Raw genomic sequence first — 19841 nt, forward strand, 5'->3', positions numbered from 1 at the left:
GTGCCCAGTCCTAACCACTGGATGGTCAGGGAATTCCCCAAAAGGTTTCCAGGATTTTTAAAACGGCCCTGTTTCCTAACTGGAGATTTTAAAACTTAAAATAAAAACTCCAACCAAACGTAAATTTAAGCTGAATAAGCACATTAAGATAAAGATTAAGATATATAAGAAATAATATTTTCCAATCAATCTATTTAAAACCCATGACAGCATGATTAAAATGTGATTATCAAATGTAATATAAGATTTAAAAAGAATTCTTGAAAAACACATACCCTAAAGAAAAAATATAAACCTTAACCCAAAATCTCATTAAAAATTTTTTTGTTTAAATCCTAGGGGTTAGGTTGAGGGCAAGAGGGCTGAAACAGAGAAGTAAAACCTATCAGAGAAGTAAAAACCTACTGAAGCTCTATTTGAGGGCAATGAGGCAGTGACATTGTACAAATTAATTTCAGCTGGCATGAAAATAGAGGTTCAAATATGACTGCTAAATGACAATGGTATACTAAAATTTTAAGTTTAGCAATGTAAGAAGTGCAATTACCAGCGGCTGCTATACTTATTTGTACTATAAGAACGTTTTATAAAACAAGCATGTATTCATCTCTTAGTAAAAGGAAGAAACAAAGATATTTACAAAAGCAAGAAAAGAGTTAATTTGAAGAGGTCAGTCACCACAATGTGGAAATGGGAGTCCCAAATAACGATAACAGTGCTGAAGAATAACACTTCCTGAGTTTCCTAAATACTAGGTCCTCTATTAAATGTTTTACATTTAAGATTGTATCCTCACAACCACCGTCAAATAGACATTATTATCATCCCCAATTTACAGATGAAAAAACCATTGGACTTGGGGAATTAAGTAAGGTGCCCAGCGTCACACAACTGGTAAGTGGCAGCTGGGTTCCAAACCCAGGTGTTTCTAATCCAACTGGCAAATGTCTTAACCACTCTATTAAACAGCCTTCTCACGAGGCCAGTAGAGGCAGTGCCCACCCTAGCACAGCCCAGAAAGGATACACAGAGGAACTTGTCTGGTCCGTGAGGCAGTTCTACTCCCCTTATGAAGATATGGAAGGTTTTCTGGGCAATTTCACTTCTCTGATTCCAGGCTCACCAGGCAATTTCTGGTTTGCTCCAGCTTCCACATGGCCTGCCTGAAGGGAGATCATGGCCCGGCCAGAGGGCACACGTTCTTGGGGCCCCTGGCAGTTCCAAATCTCATCGTAAATTACTGAACTTGCAACCTGGTTTTACAAATTCCCAATGAGCTGGGTTAACGCAGGTCTTACTCCCTGAAACAGGTTCTTAAGGCTGACCACCTCATTCTAGACTGTGATATTCTTTCAAGGACACACTGCCCCATGGGAGGAGTTGTGCCCAGCTGATACACTCCTCTCTCACCACCTCCATCAAACCTCTCTAACATATACTTTCAAAATTAGAAAGTTTTCTAATTCCCCTTAAATTCTGTAAAGACCCCCAATAGCTTCTCTTGAAAAAGTGTTATGAAACTCAATGAATGATATGCAAGGAATTTCAACAGCTCTGAGAGGACGGTGCTGTAACGTCCAGCAATATTTTCCTGCAGCAATCATTTTTCCCCCCATTTTTAAAAGCCACTTTCCACAGTTCAAATATGGTGGGTTCAGAAAAAAGTTGACAATCTAAGTTAACTATATTGGATACAAATATATTAACCCTTTTGTTTTTAGTTCCTTAATGTATTATCAAATACCTCACACAGTCAAAAAACAATGAAGACTGACAAACATCATTTAACCACACATTCAGCTTAAGCAATAAAATATTACCCATATAGTTGAAGCTGCCAGGTACAGCATTACAATGGTATTATCGTATAGCCCTTACAATTGTCATAATAGAAGTGAAATGTTATTCAATGAAGCAAGGAAAGATTTTTCCCCCCAGCTTAAATTTGGGCAGTAGCAAAGCTTATCAGCCAAATCTACATGCTATGATAATTCTGAGTTTTCTTGATGGGAGAACATTGCAAGATAACATACCACTCTCTCTTGGTATGAATCTCCTAAGTGATGTATGGACACAAACTAAGAACAGGTGTTGCCCTGACTCAGATGATTTCTAAACAGTCATTGGGCAATATTAGGCCTGGTCCTAAGCCATCTGTTTACATGCTACAGAGCAGAGTTTCTGGAGCTTTGAAAAGTTTGCTATACAAACTTTCTAACCATGACTGTCCTTAAATGTTGGAAATAGTGGGACGGCCTGTCCAGGGGCAAGAGATTTTCTAGGGACCACACCTGTTCCCATTTAGAGCACTCTTCCTTTCTGTTAAAAATCAGTCTCGGCTTCCCTGGTGGCGCAGTGGTTGGGAGTCTGCCTGCCAATGCAGGGGACACGGGTTCGTGCCCCGGTCCGAGAAGATCCCACATGCCGCGGAGCGGCTGCGCCCGTGAGCCATGGCCGCTGAGCCTGCGTGTCTGGAGCCTGTGCTCCGCAACGGGAGAGGCCACAGCAGTGAGAGGCCCGCGTACCGCAAAAAAAAAAAAAAAAAATCAGTCTCATTATATACCCATAGCTGTATGAAGTTGCTTGTTCCTGAGTCTGATAACCTCAAACAAGGGATGGCAACTTCTCTGGGCTTCTTGACTAACAGAGAAGCAAAGCAATGCCTGTGGGTTCAGTTCAACCTGTATTTATTAAGCCCATTCCATGTCTAGTACTTCGGGTACAAAAATAAATTAACCACAGTTCCTCAAGCAGTTGACTCTAGGGGTTGTAGGCAGACCTGGTGCATGAGGAAGAAATTACAGGAAAAAGAAACCAAAATAGGAAAAAAGGAAAAATGGGTGAAGGAAGCAAAAAAGATGGAATGAATGCAAGTAGGCAGGACCAGTCACTGAGGTCGGCGCTCCTGGTTTACTCTCTCCTTGGGCTGCTCCATTTCAGTTTCCTTTTAAGGTTCTCCCTCTGTTCAACCCCAAGGGGTATGCTACATCGTCTTCTTCTCTCATACCCTCTCCCAGGTTAACTGGCCTAGGCTGAGGATTCCCAAATCTCTTTCCTCCAGCCTGGATCTCTCACCTGCACTCCAGACCTGCACATACTCTGCCCGCTCAACGTCCCCAGTTGGCACCTCAAATGCAGTACGTCTGAAACTGAACTCACCACACACCTCTCCCAGCTCCCCTCAAACCTGTTCTTCCTTTTGTGTGTCTTCCCTCAGTTATATAGTCCCCACCATTTACTGGAAACCTTAGGATCCACCTGGACCCCGGCTAGTCCCTCCCCATTACTTGATAGGTAGGTCCTGAATATCTCCAGATGTCACTCACTTCTCTCCAGTCCCATCCAAACCCAAGTGACTACCATCTGCACCACAATTCTACTCCTTTCTAGTCATTCTCCAGAGGGTTCACGCTTCATAAAAACAATTACACCACACGCCTATTTAAAAACTCTTCACTAACTTCCCCACGACTTTCAGGACAAGCCCAAACCCTTTAACAAGAACCCCGCATTGGGTGGCCCCTGCCCTACAACCTTTCCTCTGCCTGTGTCTTGGGCCTTGTGCAGTGCCTTTTTTGGCATAGTCTTTTCCAGCCCTTGAGAGGACCACCCTGCCGCACCTTCAGGTCCCAGCTCAGACATCACTCGCCCTGGGAAGCCTTCCCTTTGCTGCCTCTCCCTGCTGTCTATAGCACCCTCTACTTCCCCCATCATAGCATGCATCACGCCTGCTTTCTTACTGGTATCAACAGTAGGGTGAGCTCCTAGTACGTATGAGCTTGGCACTTAGTAAGTCTTTAATAAAGACTGATCAAATGATTGGATGTTCACCAGGGGCACAGCTTATCTATTCCTGACTTTTTATGAACTACACCATTAGCAGGATTTCCAGTCAAGACTACAACATAGGCATTTAAGTGAAATAACCCGTTTTTCCATCTTTCTCTTACCCCAGAACCAGGTAGCCAAAGACTGGAAGGGACCTGGGTTTAATTAGAGCCCTTTTCTTCACAGGCCTTACACAGCATTTTGAATTTAAGACACTATATGGATACTTGAGGACTTCACAACTTCCTACAGACTGGATTAGGGGTTTTCCAGGGCAAACTTCCCTCTGATTACTGTAACAGACTATAGTTATTAGAGCTATGGCTTTACATGCACATTAAATCACACCACAGGCAACACTGTTATCCCATGGTTCAGATGAAGGAACCAGAGCTCAGACAGGTCACATAACTCACGTAATGTTAAACAACTAATTGATGAAGAAACCAGAATTCAAACCGAGGCAATGTCTCTCGAATTTTGGCTTGGCCTGTGCAAAACAATCAATGAATGTTGAATGAATGAATGAAGTCAGTAAACTGTACTAGATCAGGACGACCCATGTGGGATTACACCAGAAGACCAGAACTACTTGGATAATCCAAAATGCATTCCTTTTTTTTTTTTTTTTTTGCGGTACGCGGGCCTCTCACTGTTGTGGCCTCTCCCGTTGCGGAGCACAGGCTCCGGACGCGCTGGCTCAGCGGCCATGGCTCACAGGCCCAGCCGCCCCGCGGCATGTGGGATCTTCCCGGACCGGGGCACGAATCCGTGTCCCCTGCATCGGCAGGCGGACTCTCAACCACTGCGCCACCAGGGAAGCCACCCCCCTTTTTTTTTTAACGTGGCTTAAAACAACCATTTGATTTTGCTCACAATTCTGTGGGTCAGGAATTTGGGAATGACTTGGCTGAGTGTCAGCTGGATGGCTGGGGGCTGAAAGGATCCATTTCCAAGATGGCTTCTTCACTCAGATTCCAAAATGCATTCCTATCTCATTCTGGGTAACATTTTGGGGGAACATATAAACATTTTCAAAACTCAGGCATTGGTAATTCTCTTACGGGGCACATCCAAGGAAAGACCTCTTTGCACTGTATTATTCCTTCCTGGTGGGGAGAAGGGCTTACAGGCTCATACTCTGAGAAGACAGTCAGCGTGCACGAAAGTAGCTGGGAAGTAAGGAACAAAGCCCGCCCGGAGAAGCCTGCAGCCTTTTCTGGGGCTTACCTCCCGCAGCTCCAGTCTCTGGGCCACAGCCTCCAGGCTCTCCTGGCCAGTGCTCTCCACGGACAGCGTGAACTCTACAAACTCATTGTTGAGCAGCTGGATCCGGGCAACCAGGCAGCTCTTGCTGGATACCGTGTAGCGCCGGGTGCGTTTTAGTTTCAATCCAAATGGCAGTGGCATCTTCTTCTCCCTTCAAGAGTTGGAGGGGTGAAAAGGGAAAAGCACCTCCACCAATCCAGTGGTGGTAACGGCTAGAGAAAGCGATCCTGTCCTGAAGGGAGGAGTACTGTAGAGTCTCCGGCTGCTCACCCAGCAGCTGCTGCCGCCATTAAAAAGCAACTGAGTCTCCAAAGACCAGGTGATGGGAGCACCCACGCCAGTGCTGGGGAAAGAGGAACACCGGTTACATAGGCAATAGCAACTCTGGGCTTTGTTTTCAAAAATAAAAATTAATGAAGCTGTATCTAAGCTTTCCCTCTCTTCTGGAAAAATAAGGCATTAGCAGGATCTGGGAGGCAGTGGGGAAGTTTATCATCAGAGCTGTGTTACGCCCTGGGTCAGATTCCACCCCTCACTCAATCCCACAGACAGTGGTGACAACGTGTGGCTAACTTCAGGATTAAATGAGATAATGGCTGACACTACTATAACCCCAAATTTAGTAGCTAGCATGAGTGGTCCTCTTTCTATTTTAGATAAAGTGTTGTTTTTTCATAGTTAACTCTTTTTGGCTCCCCGATACTCCAAATGTTAGGGTTCTTTAGTCCTTAAATGAGATAATTGCAAAAAACCTCCAAAAGAGCTTCGTTCGTCTCAGTCCCAATTAGGCAAATTAACCCTGAACCCGAATGGAATAATCCCCTGTAACACATGGCAGCTGTGAGGTTCAAACGAGGCGAACACTTAACAAGCATTTGTAAAACTCTCTGGTTTATAAATATTTACGTCACCAAATCGATTTATTTATAAACAAATTATAAAAGACCCTACAAATGCTTGTTATCGGATTACCACCAGACGCGTGGAAGTTATGAAAAGCGTGGCCCTGGCCCCAGCCCCTTTCCGGATGGGGACGCCTAAAGAGGCGGTGAGCCTTCACCTAAGCGGGGCCGCAGCCCAGAAAAGGAGGGGGGCGAGGCCCTTAAACGCCCTCCCGAGTTAATGCGGGGAGGGTGCTGCTCAACAAGCCCGTGAGGCCAAGAAGACAAGGGATAGCTCCGGCTCCTCCCTCGTCCTCCCCACCACGGGAAAAGCAGGCGGCGTTGCCCGAGCAACTCACAGCCTCAGAGGCTCCGGAACCCTCCGCCTGCGGCCGCGTTTCCGGACGGATGCTCTAGGAGAGTACAGGCTCCCGCTGATGCCAGAGGGAACACTTAAAGGACCCAGCTAGAGCCCCAGAGGCGAGGGAGAGGTTTGGGCGGGGTCCATTTGAATCCCAGTTTGGAGCTTCAGGACCCCCGCCAAAATACGCGACTTAAAACTTTTGTAAACAACACCCGTTGGTGGTACCTCCTGGGCGGAAGCAAACTGGCCTTGAGCGGCAGCTTGGAACTTTTACATTGGCTGGATTTTTGTTCCCCTAAACGAGTCGACAAAATCCCGGATAGTTCCAGAATCCCGGGTCGGTTCCCACCCTCCGTTATCTTCTGAACAGAGGCTTCCCCCGAGGATGGATCGTTTGGCAAGGCTCGGCCGCGGCTGGTTACCCTGAACTTGGGCCGGGAACCGCGCGGAGGGGCAAGGGCAGCCCCCAACCCTCTCATCTGGCGGACACAGAACCCAGGCCTCGGGAGAAGCGGCTTTCTCAGCCTCTCACTAGGACGGGCTGAGTTGGGAACCGATCCCAGATTCCTCATTCCCAGTCCTCTGCTCTTTTTCGCTTTTTCTACTGCGTCTCAGCCCCAGAAGTGATGGGCACTCAGGGCTGTGGGGTGGCAGAGCTAGAGTATATGGTTTAGCTATTACACTAGGCTTTGCCAAACTTAACATTTTATAATTCCATTCCACAAAAGTGTATTGCGTCTCTGAGTACAAGGCAGTGTAGTGGCCCTTTAGAGAAATCTAAGACGAGTTCTAATAAGCCGTCCTTGCTCTTAAGGAGATTACAAGCATGCTATAATTACATACATGGCTGTATCTCTAATAAGGACCCAACCACGATTTTCTGTTTGTTTTTGTTGTTTGGATTTTGTTTTGGTTTTTAGCTCTGGTTATCTCCAGATAGTAAGAAAAATAAAAGTTAAAAACCAGGAATAGAGGAAGAAGGCCAGAGGAAAAAAAGAAAACTAGAACTACATAAAGAACTGTGTTAATTAACATTTGTTGTGTACCTTTGGAAGGTAAAAGCACCATGCTAAAGGGGGGAATAGAAAATAGATATTACGAAAAGACATGGGCTCCACCTGCAGTTTTCAATGCTCTTTTCTATGTCAGGGTATAAACCAAATAGATAGCTGAGGCAAAATGAAAGAAAAAAAATTAAGAAATGAGAACTTTAAATAATAAGCTTTCAACTAGAAAATTGCCTGATAAGTTATGAGTGTTTGTATAAATTTTAAAAGATTATATATACATATATATACTAAATACCCTTTCAAGTGATTAGATGGTGAATTTAAGTTTTACATAGAAATTATGGTAACTGGAAAGAGGACAGATTAAGTCGTACAGAGGAAAGATGAAAATTTGCATTGGTGGGTGTTCAAATATGGTATTCTCTTCACTATGCCTTGAAGGCAGTAGATACTACACTATATAAAACAATGCCTTGTAGGCAGTAGGTACTACACTATATAACTTAATCATTAACTTAAGCTCTGATGAAGCAAACAGAGTAAAACTTTGAGTTGTTCCTGAGTGTGAAATATTTTACTGCATCAGGGATAAAAGCCAATGTTTTCTCTTTTTTATTTTGGTAGATGTTATAATGTAATTGAGGGGTGTAAGCTTAATGTAAGCTTAATGTAAGCTGAGGGGTGTGTGTATCAGATGCATTTTTCCCCCAAGATCTATCCATAAGAATAGCTTGCTTTTTGTTTATTAAGACATGTAAAAATAATTTTCTGCTTAATAATTTACAATATTAACAATTGACACATTTAATTTTCAGTTATGTGCAGTATTTGCTACCAAATGATGTCATACAGTTATGAATGTTTGAATAGAGGAGTAGAAATTTAAGATGCTTTGGGGGGATGTCTGTTTCGGATGTAAAATAATATGAAACAATTTGAAAGGTAGTTGGATCTGTAATTCTAACGTATCTAACTACTAAAGTAAACAGAAAATTCATAATTAGCTTTTGAAGGAAAATACTAGGAGATATTTTGTTTCCCTACCAAATCACTTTGTTATGAAATAAAAAACAGGTATATATTAAATTCTGTTCAAGTTTTCAGAAGGCAGTCCGAGATACTTGTGAATTCATTTTAATGTTTTTACATCACTTTTCAGAAGTTCCTCAAATACAGTTTAATTCTGAATCCTGTAGTTTCCCGCCTTGTTGCTAAAGTCCTCACTACACGTAATTCTGCTAATGATACTTTCAAATAAAACAATCACTAAATGAGTATATGACATTTTTAGAATAATGTATAGATCTATAGCATTAAATCAAACGCATGTTTCTCCTGAACAAAACATTTATGCGTAGAACTCGAGAATAAAATGTGCTAGGAACACCAGACAACTACTTTCTGAGTAAAATTTCTATCATATCCCAAACTTAAAAAAAAAAAAAAATCTGTCAGCAACCATTAGGCATACAGCGCTTGTCACCTGGAGCACACGGAGTGTTTTGAACGTGTTTGCGAGCATACGCTATTATTATAAGGCTTTCTCAGCAAAAAAGAAAATTAAGACGGGCATGCCAAGAGCGGCCAATCTAATCAGGATTTGCAGAAATCACAAGTCGGAATTTGCAGACCCAAGAATTCTTTTTTCCAGAGTAAACAATCTTTACTCCAAAACCAAAACAAGTCATCACCACGAAACAGTCCTTCCCTACTCGCCTTCTCGCCAAAGTTACCTAGCAAATCTCGCACTTAATATTCTGAGAGGCACAAATATGCCTAAAACGTTTAAAACTCTTATCCAGAATTAAGCCACTACAATCGGCCGAGGAGTTCAGAATACAAGTTCAAGACCCCTTTAAAAATTACTCAAGTAGATCAGAGAGAACCTGGAAAAGGAAGACTTTTTTCTTTGTTACGCTCCTGCCTTAGGTCTGGGAGCCAGGACCCATCCTCCAGGACTCCGGGGCCGCCGACGCGCTCCGGGGTCCCGGCTCGCGGACATACGCCAGCGCTCGGCCCCGCGCCCGCCAGCCCGCCGCCCGCCGGCCCGGACCCCGCGCCCTCACCTGCTCCCGCTCCCGCATCCTCGGGGCCGCGCGCCCCGTTCAGCGGCCCGCCTCCCGGGGCCCCGCCGCGCGGCCGCCGCAGCCGCGCCCGCACGCCAGCCCGCGCCGCGGCGCGCTCATGGGGCTCGCACGCCTCACTTCCTGTCTCCCCGAACTCGGCCCGCAGAGCATTCCCCTGCGCAGGGTCCCGCGGTGGCCGCGGCGAGGGGAGAGGCCCGGAGGTGGGACAGGCCGGCCGGCAGCGCCGCACAAAGAAACCGGCCGGGGGCCGGGGCAGCAGGAAGGCGGGCGGACGGACACAGGACGCGCGGCCGGAGCAGCGGAGAGGCCGGGGCCGGGCGTCCCTCCCCCTGGGCCGGGCGGGCGGATCCGGGGAGGCGGTGGCTGCCCGTGACCTCAGAGAGTTGGAATGCGGGCGGGGGAGGCGCGGACAGCTGCGCCCGGCCGCCGGGGAGGGGGCGCGCCGCGGCTTTTTTTAATCCTATGACCACTTATTTTAAGAGTTTCCAAATAAAGCAAGGCTTTAATAAAAATGAGAGGAGGGGGATATTATTTCGGTGCCAGGTAAAGGGTTTTATTCCCGTGTTGTTCTTAGGTGTTGTGTAAAATTCTGTTATCGCTGAAGTTGTTCTTTTACACGTCTGAAAACAGTTCAAACATTCTATTTTTTCCTCCCATGCTTACGTCTAAGGATATAGCCCATAAAAAAAGTAAAAACACTGATTGGTAGTACAGGGTGGCAACGTCCCCTTCCCCTGAAAAAGGTTGTTATGCCTCAAATAACCTGTAGGTCTTCAAAAGAGCTGTATGCTTAATGCAGTACAAAGTAGAGCTCTTAAGGATGGGGTACTCCAGGGTCAAATTGTCTGGGTTCAAATCTCAGCGCCAACGCTTGCTTAGCTGGGTCGCCGTGTGCGAATTTCTTAACCTTTCTGTGCCTGCTCATCTCCTGTAAAATGATAATAATAATAATCACTAACCAGTAACTTGTGTGAAATGTTTCATTATAAGCCCTATTAGCAATTTTTATTATTACATGGTATTATTACACTGCATTATTATTTTTATTACTGCATGGCAACACTTAAGCCAAGGAATAAAACTGTGTGGCCCTAACACCATCACAATAGGGTGTTTCACCTTTCCTTGGCATATGGCTTGAGTGATAGGAGCAGAGAAATTTTTATTATGTAAATTTTATTTAAACGATTTGTTAAAAATATGTTTGTTTCTGGAAAGCTTTCTTATGTTACATTTCATTTAGATCTCATTTTCTTCAACAGTTAACAGACACTTATTGAGTACTTACTCATGGTCCCTGCTCACAAAGGACTTCTAGTCTAGTGGGTAATAAAGCTACGCACTGCACATAACACAAGACAAACAAGGCCTAAGTGGAAAGCGCCATCCTGAAAGTAGGAGTGCTATGGGAAAACAAACCCCAGGCAGGACTCAGCTTGGGTAATGGAGCTCAAGGCAAATAGGATTACATGTGTTTCTATATGGAAGAAAATCAATCAATTCTGCTTATAATTGAATTTCAACTGGACACCATGAGGGGGTCAATTCGTGTGCGAAGAAAGAAAAGAGAACATGAGTGGCTCTCTGGTCTCCCAAAATAGAAAAACTGAAATTATGTGTGAGTCTTCGCCATCTCCAGCCTATCGTCAAGACCTGCCACTTCCTCCTGTGAAACGTCTCATGAATGCTTTCTTTCCTCTTTGTTCCTGAATGCCCCCCTACCCCACCATTCTAATCCAAACCTTCATCCCTCATCATTTTACATCTGGCTTATTGCAACAAGGGCGGTCTCCACGCCTCTGGTTTCTGCTCTCTCATTTCTTTCCATGTGAATACCAAGCTTACCTCTCCTTGGGGTTTATCACTCCCAATGGACCCCTAAGGCTAAGCTGTCCTGCCTGACCTTTAGGGCCTTTCCAAATCGGCCTCAGCCTCTTATGACCGTCCTTATTCCTCTCTTCTCCCCTACTGCCCCCATCAAACCGTTTCTCCTGGCCCAGAGCACCTCCTGCCCCCCTTCCCTTTGTCTAAGCCTTCCGTTGCTCTCCAAGCCTCAATTCAAGGCTCTGCTTCCAACACAACTTCTTAGCCACCCCATTCCACAGTGATCCCCACACTTGGCAAGATCGTTAAAAACTGTTTCATGTAGGCTTCTTTTATATCTCCTAGAATTCCTAGGACACTACTGGGCAGAGGGTAGGCACTAAATAAAAACTTGTTAATTGAATCGGGAAGAAAATAAAAGAATTTTAAAAATAGAAAATGATTGTAAAACCCAAGCGATGTTATACACTGAGCTGAACTTCCTCCCTCACAGTCCACAAGTGCCACTTGCTCAACAAGTCCTTAAGCTCTATTTTCCTGCAACCATGTTAATTTGACAGTAACAGCCCCATGACAAGCCACTTGAACAAAGCCTTCAAAGTGTTCGGCATGAAATTATTATTGGCTTCTGTTGGTATAGAAGGAAGTGAAATAATTTATATGGTTCAACCCCAAAAGATACAAAATGGTGCAAGTGAAAAGTCTCCTTCTTACCTTGCCTGCTCTCCTCCTGGGGGTCACTGGTGTTACCATAATACTATGTACCCGTCTAGAGAGACTGTGTAGATGAATAAGCAATCATGTATCTGTATCTTTACCTCTTCTTGCTACCCAGAAGTGATATACATTCTTCTTCCTGTGAAGGTAATTCTTTTTAAAACAAAGTAAATATTTAAAAATTTCTACAGTAAAAAGATGTTCAATAAAGGGAAAGAAATTGTGGTTTTGGTGGTACACTGACTGATACTTCCTTAGGGGTTAAGAAATTAATCTGCTTTGATAGCTTGGTGAGTACCCACTATCTCTCACTATATAAATTACCATGATGATGCTGGCAATATATTTGTTCAATGGACAAGAAAATGAAGAAAAGTATGTCAGCTTCAGTAGCAAAAGCAATTGCTGTGACTGGAATTCTCAACACTTAAGGGCTTTTGATCCAAGGGTAGACATGCCATGAGATATTCACTAATGAAAAAACTTGTCTATTCAAACCGCATCTCTTGGAAGCCAAATGCTGCAAAGAGAAAGATAAATAAGATGTATGGCCCTGTTCTCAAAGACTCACCATGTGAGGAACAGGTGAATATATAATTCTAGTAAGCAAATATACTTAATGGGTAGATATTCTAAGTGGAGTGGTGATATTCAGTTTATCACTATGATCAGCTTCTGGCTGACTCTGGAAGGACAAATAAAAAGTTCATTAGGCATTCAAAGAAAAAAAGAGAAAAGCATTCCAGGCTGAAGGACACCCCCAAACACCTCTCTTCTGCCCTCCTGTCCCCCGACACTTGCAAATGATGTGCAACACCCAGTTGGAATGCTGCCCTGAGAGGAGGCTGGAGATGCTAGGGGGCCAGTGTTAGAAGACAACGGACTCCATGCAATTGGGGTTAGTACTCGACCTCTTCGACTTCAAAAACCAATGCTCTTTTTAGTAATCTTCTCTCTTTGAAAAACAGCCCAGAGCCCTCAACTGGGATTCATTGAAATCTAGTCCTCATTGTCTCCTAGAGCAAAATATGTCATTCCTCCTGAACTGGAGAGAACTTCCATGCTGGAAAATAATTCTCATTGTCCTGCTTAGCCTTTTTCAAGTTGAATACCAATACTCCCTTTAATGGTTTCTTTCAGGCATCATTATGATCATCTTCCTCTGGATGCAGTGTGGCTTATGAAGATGCATCTTACAGGGAAGCACCTGTAACAATGTCAGACCACTGAACACCATCGGTTTAGTGGGGTTATCCCCTCTGTGATCCAGACACACTCCTGAGATCTAAATATGCAAGTTCTTAAGCAGCCTGCGAGTCTCCTTCTGCAGTTTTAAATGGATTGTCTTGAAAGTTGACTCTTTCTTGAATACATTAAAAAAAAAGTTTTACCTATTCTGAATACATTTTAATGAAAACATTCTCTATTTTTCATAAAATGTTCTTTCACTATTATCTAAATATTGACTAAGGATTTTGTGTGCAGTAATGGCAAAACATGTGTTTGCATTCTTAATTCTGAAATGGTGGGTAAAGAGATAGAAATAAGGTGCCTGTCTTTTGGATTGTGAATGTTGTGAATGCGGGGACTCAGTCTCACTCATCTTTGTGCTCTGGCTCGTAGCACAGCATCTGACTCAGGGTAGGCATTTAATTTTTAATCAACAACCATAGTACTGCAATGAGCCAAGCACAGTTCAAAATACTTCCCAACTATGAACTTACCGCATCCTCATAATAACTCTATGAAGGAGAAACTGGTATCATACTTATGCCACAGATGAGGAAACTAAGGCAGAGGGGATAAGCAACTTGCCTAAGGTCTCAGAGGGGGTAGCAGAGCTGGGATTCAAACCCAGACAGTCTGGCTCCAGGGTCCCTGTTCTCAGTCACTCTGCTCTGCTGCCTCTCATCAATGTTGAATGAGTGCATGATCATTGGATTTATCTGTGAGGAATGCTTTTGTAATTTAGGTCACTTTATCCTTCAAATATTTAATAAGTGCTTACTATGTGTCTAGCGTCCCAAAAGAAATTCTGGAGAAGTACAGACCTACAAGGAGTTTATAATTTTGTTAGAGAGAACGCACATGTGCACACACACATACACGCAAATGAGATGAACATTACAGAAAGGATATTGTGTCATACTAGTAGCTCCCACATAGACGTTATAGTAATTCAGAAGAAAAAAAGGATTCTGTGAGATGAAGGACCGTGTGGCCGACAGACCCTAGGTGGCCTCAAGATTTCTGCCGCTGCTGTTTACACCCTTTGTAATCCCCTCCCCTTGAGTGCAGGCAGCACCTGTGATTTGCTTGCAGCTAATGAATATGCACGGATGAAGGATTTTGCAATCTAATTTTGTAATTAAGACCCTAAATCAGTTGATTTGGGGGTCAGGCCCTGGGAGGCCCTGGCTTAATCAAATGAAAGCCTTTAAAAGGACTGGGCCTTCCCTGAGCTGAGATCCTCTCTTCCCGGGCTTGATTTAGTGAGCAGCCATGTTGGTGAAGCCCTTGGCAAGGAAGTGTGGGCAACATCTCTGACGGGAGGGTGGCCTCCAGACAACAGCCTGGAGAAAGCTGAGGCCCTCACTCATAAAGCTGCAAGGAGATTAATTCCGCTTACAACCTAAATGAGCTTCAAGGTGGCTTCTTCCTCGGTGAAGCCTCCAGACGAGAACACAGCCTTCCTGACACCTCAACTGCAGCCTTATGAGACCCTGAGCGGAGAATCCAGCTAAGCTGTGTTCAGATTCAAGACCCATGGAAACCACAAGATGGTAAATGTGTGCGGTCATTTGTTATGCAGCAATTAATAACTAATGAGACCACTTCAGGAATTAGCAGATACGGAGAGGAGAGTCCTCTCTCTACGCTTACTTTGATTCTAAGGTTTTACCGCGGCTCTCCTCGCGGCCAGCAGAGGTCGCCAGAGTGCCGGCTCCCCGTGCCCGAGTGCGCGCAGGCGCAGGCTTAGGCGCAGGCGCGCTCGACTTGGCTCGAGCCGGTGGAGGCGGGTCACGCAGAGCGCGCGGCCGGGAGCGGCGGCGTTGGAGGCGGTGAGGCTGCGGGCTGGGAGCTGGACTCCGGCTCCCAGTAAGCAGAACCCCTCGCGGTGCTGAGCCCACCACCGGCCCCGGAGCCATGGAGATCGGCACCGAGATCAGCCGCAAGATCCGGGTGAGGCCCGCGTCGGGCGGGGGCGGGAAGCCGGGCCTCGGCGGGCGGGCGGGCGCGCGGTTGTCAGGAGTAACGGGGGGTGTGGGGCCCGGCCTGGACGCCGCGGCCTGCTCGTCGCCGGCGCTCTTGACTGGCCGCGGGGTCGGCGAGCAGCGCCTCCTCGGCCAGGCCGCCTCGGGCCTCGGAGAGCGGGCTTGCGGCTGAAGAAGGAGCCGCCGGGAATCGGAGGGGGCGCCGCGGAGGAGGGGTTCCGGGGTGGGGTTGGGGGGCCCGAGGCGTCTCCCCACCCCCACTCGGGCTCCGGTGGGGGCAGGAGGTGTGCGCGCTCGCGAAGTTGCCTCTGCGCTGCGGTCGGTCTGTTTTCCCAGGGCCGCCTTTCTCACGCGCACTATGGTCTTTTTCTTCCCTCAGAGTGCCATTAAGGGAAAATTGCAAGAACTAGGAGCTTACGTTGGTAAGTCTTCTGTTGTTAGCCTAATAGACTTTAGAATTTGCAGCGAATTTAATTTTAGGAATGCATTTTTCCTGTCATGCCTTTGACTTTGGAGAGACGCCCTTTTACCTTCGAATCTGATACTCCCTGGTTACTTCTTTTCCGTTGAAAGCTTTATATGCAACCTTGGTTTTTTTTCCAGATCCCCTTCTAATAGGGTGTTTTGAAATCGTTTAGCTTCCTCTGTTGAGGCTCTTTCACATTTTCCTTAATATTTGTCTCCTTTTTATTGTTTTTCCTATTTTCTTTCCTTTCCTCTTGATCTTCATTTTTCAGAATTATTATTTTGCATATGAATGATGCTGTCTGGCATTTGCCTCTCTCGTGGTTCAGTGAGTTTTATTTTCAGATCTCTTTGTTTTTCCTGCCCCTTTTTTTCTTACCTCCCGACGGTAATGTGTCTTTTTTCTTTTTATTCTTTTATAAATTATAATTTGAGCGTTTACTCTGGGCCAGGCACTGTGCTTAATTATGGTCGTATATGCATTAGGTCATGATAATCCCTAGGAGAACACTGGAAGGTAAGTGGTAATATCCCCAGTTGTACAAGCAAGGAAACAGGCTTTGGGTGCTTGGCTTGAGCAAGGTTTTATGGATTGAGACCTGCGTCTGTTTGGCTCCAAAGCTGGTGCCTCCTGTAAAAATAATAGCTACCACTTACGATAGTGGTTCTCCAGGTGTGGGAGACCCCAAGGGTCTCTGAAGTCAAAACTATTTTCATATTAATACTGACAGGGTATTTGCCATTTTCACCGTGCTGACATTTGGACTGTGCAAAAGTGGTGAGTAAAACTGCTGGTACCTTAGCCCGAATCAGTATCTCACACCAAACTTTACAAGAAATCATCGTATTCTTCACCACCCTTCCACTTGCAATTACAAAGGAAAAAAAAAGAGGCCAGTTTCATTTATGAATGTAAGTGATGAAGTAAAATATTTTTTTAAACCCTGGCCCTGACTACATCTTTTTAATATGTGGCGTTAGAAAATAGGAAGTACTCGTATGGGTTGTCTTAAGGCAAAGAATTTGTGGGATTGAGTGGAGAACTGACCTGGCCACCTTTTTCATGGAATTTGTTTTTCTTTTGTTTCTTTGGGAGCTATTTTTTAAAGTTTAGTTGATTTACAATATTGTGTTAGTTGTAAGTGTACAGCAAAGTGATTCAGTTTTATATATATATGTACTTTTTTCAGATTATTTTCCGTTATAAGCTATTAAAAAATACTGAATACAGTTCCTTTTGCTATACAGTAAGTCCCTGTTGCACATCTATTTTATTACGGTAATTTGTATCTGTTAATCACATACTCCTAATTTATCCACCCCCCTCCCCCGTTTTACCCTTTGGAACATCATTTTTAACTTCTAAGGAAGACTAACGGGCTAGTTACATAATTTGGGTTTTTGGCAGACATTTTCCTGAAAGTGAGCAAAGGTAAAGAACTAGTAAAGTTTGTTGCCAGTGACAAAGTTGAGCTTTCAAATGAAAGTCAGAATTTTGGAAAAGTTGTCTTCCTCCATAAATTTGACAGCGTGGTGATATTAGCAAATGGTTCTTCTATATTGTATAATGAAATGTATCCGTATGCCAGTGGTTTGTATAGCTCAGTGAACCAGTATTTTTTCAAATGACCAATGCATGAATGTTTTAGAATTGTACAGGGATAAGAAAGATCCATTAAAAGTGCAGGATGGATCAATGGATTTTCATGTAACAGAGTACAAAAAGGTCATTGATACAGTTTTCAGTTTCAATATTGCTGCTTACCTTCAAGAAACTACCACTCGTTGAGTTTTGGTGTAGTATCACAGAAGAATATCCACATTATCTGAAAAGGGTATTAAAATACCCCTTTTCCAGTTGCATACCTGTGTGAGACCAGATTTTCTTCACATTCTTTTTTTAGAACAACATAAAACAGGTTTATTGTTTATGGGATAGGTGTATTATTTTAAACGAATTAAGAAATCTAAAAATTCTGAGTTGCAGTTTCTAGTATGGTAAATATCAGTAGATATGTGCACATGAATAAAAGCTGTTTGGGATCATCAGTAATTTTCAATAGTGTAAAGGGGGCCTGAGACCAGATGGTAGTTTGCCACATACTAATTATTTGTTGTCAGGATTGTTGTAAGACTTTAACAGATAAGAAAATTGAGACTCACAGGTTAAAGATGAAGCTGAACCAGGATTGTTTTTTCTTTTATTCATTCAACATTTAATGGATGCCAGCTTTGTGCCAAGAGCTTGTTTTGGGTCAAAAAGAAATCCACAGAAAACCTACAGTGAGAACTTCCTTTTTTTTTTTTTTTTTTTTTGCGGTACGCGGGCCTCTCACTGCCGTGGCCTCTCCCGTTGCGGAGCACAGGCTCCGGATGCGCAGGCCCAGCAGCCATGACTCACGGGCCCAGCCGCTCCGCAGCATGTGGGATCCTCCCGGACCGGGGCACGAACCCCCATCCCCTGCATCGGCAGGCGGACTCCCAACCACCGCGCCACCAGGGAAGCCCGAGAACTTTCTTAATTCTAGCACATGAAAACATAAACACATATTAATTGGGTCTAAATTCAATCTGATGATTCCTATCATTTATCAGAAACCTCAAACCAAGAATTTTGAGCCTATTAATATTAAAAACCTGGTTACAAGCTTGACGTAGTCCAATGTGAAGTGTAATTGTAGTAAAGATATCATGTATTTTATAGTTTTCAAAATATTTTCATAGAGTTTTATTTGTACCTGAACACAATGCTGGAGTGGGGATGGCAGGTAATTCACTTTTTTACAAATAAAGAAATGGAGTCTTGAGAGGGCTAAATACAGCTGGTCAGCAGCAGATTTAAGCAGGTTTAAGACATCTGGGTCCTTGATGTTTCTATTATGGTTGCTTCATAGTAGAAACTTGGTGAGCTAACAGAAGGATAGGAGTCACTCCTGTATGCTCCTCTTGAACTCATCTGTCCCAGCTGTTAACATATTAGCACACCTTCTCAACTTGTTTGCCTCTGCTTCTTGACTGGAAGTTTCTTGAGGGCAGAGACTTCATATTGGTTGTGTCTCAGTGGCCTAGCAGAGCACCAGATTTTTTCATAAATGTTGATTAAGTGGGTAAACAGGGATCACCATTAGACTATTTGAAATATACATTATTTGTTTACAGTTAGCTACCTAATTATTTGAATGTATATGCATCATTGTCCTGAAAAGGGTGACTTTCTAATCCCTTTCTTTGTGCTGGAGTACTGGAAACCTTTTTATGGAAACAATCCTTTAGTAAATATTTGAATATCTATTTTCAAGGCATTGAGTGGGATATAAAGATGAGCAACTGTTTGTTAAGAGTTGATACGGTTTCATTTGTGTGTTTGTTTAAAATGGAGTACTTTAGTGAGATGGCAGTTATAATTCAGAGCAGTCTTAAATTCACATTTTAGGAAGTATGAACTTGCAGGAACCGTCAACATTTTACTGTTTTTCAGTACATAGATTTCAGATGAACTTGAGAATGCTACTAGAATTCTGTAGGAATGTATCATGAACACTTTATTTTATTTATTTTTTGGCTGTGCCACAAGGCTTGCGGGATCTTAGTTCCCAACCAGGGATTGAAGCACCGAGTCCTAACCACTGGACTGCCAAGGAAGTCCCAGGAACACGTTAAGTTTTCATTAGATTCTTATTTCTCATCTTATGTCTACTGAGAGAACGATGTTATGAATTTCTAACAGCCTTGTTGAAATATAATTGTTATAAACTCCACCTGTTTACAGTTTGCTGTGTCTTGATATGTATACACCATAATCAAGCTAATGAACATATCTATCACTTCCAAAAGTTTTCTTTTGGGTTTTCATGGGGCTCTTTTGTATCCTTCCCTACCGTCTGTCCTTGTCCCCACCCTGTACCAGAGCAACTGCTGATCTCATTTACATAAAATTTTATAAAATGCAAACTAATATATAGTGCCAGAAAGCACAGCCTATTTGTTTTCATTACTGACATTATGAGGAAGAAAAACTGTCAAGACTGCCAAAGCACCCCAACTTTGTTTTCCTTTCCTGGGTTACCAGTGACAGCCCATGGTAGGGACACTTTGTGTAAATAAGCTGTGAGGCTTATTTACTAATGTTGCCAGAAAGCAGTGGATCCTTTTGATTCTTTACAAACAAAATAGCAAATGAC

At 43.9% G+C, this 19841-nt stretch overlaps 2 protein-coding genes across 2 annotated transcripts in view; one reads left to right on the forward strand and one right to left on the reverse strand.

The window, feature by feature from the left end:
- PTPN21 (protein tyrosine phosphatase non-receptor type 21) overlaps positions 1 to 5238 on the reverse strand; it is a gene marked incomplete at both ends in the record, with an annotated part of 60842 nt that extends 55604 nt beyond the window's left edge. The window contains one exon of the mRNA XM_079700622.1: positions 5059 to 5238. Within this exon, the coding sequence (XP_079556748.1) occupies positions 5059 to 5238 (180 nt within the window). The remainder of the gene's footprint in view (positions 1 to 5058) is intronic.
- Positions 5239 to 15127: 9889 nt separating this feature from the next.
- The window catches only part of ZC3H14 (zinc finger CCCH-type containing 14), a gene marked incomplete at its 5' end in the record, with an annotated part of 38995 nt that continues 34281 nt past the window's right edge, over positions 15128 to 19841 (forward strand). The window contains 2 exons of the mRNA XM_079700929.1: positions 15128 to 15163; positions 15575 to 15617. Coding sequence (XP_079557055.1) covers positions 15128 to 15163; positions 15575 to 15617 — 79 coding nt within the window. The remainder of the gene's footprint in view (positions 15164 to 15574; positions 15618 to 19841) is intronic.

Source organism: Hyperoodon ampullatus, assembly GCF_949752795.1.
Source record: "Hyperoodon ampullatus genome assembly, chromosome: 3".
Classification (NCBI taxonomy): domain Eukaryota; kingdom Metazoa; phylum Chordata; class Mammalia; order Artiodactyla; family Ziphiidae; genus Hyperoodon; species Hyperoodon ampullatus.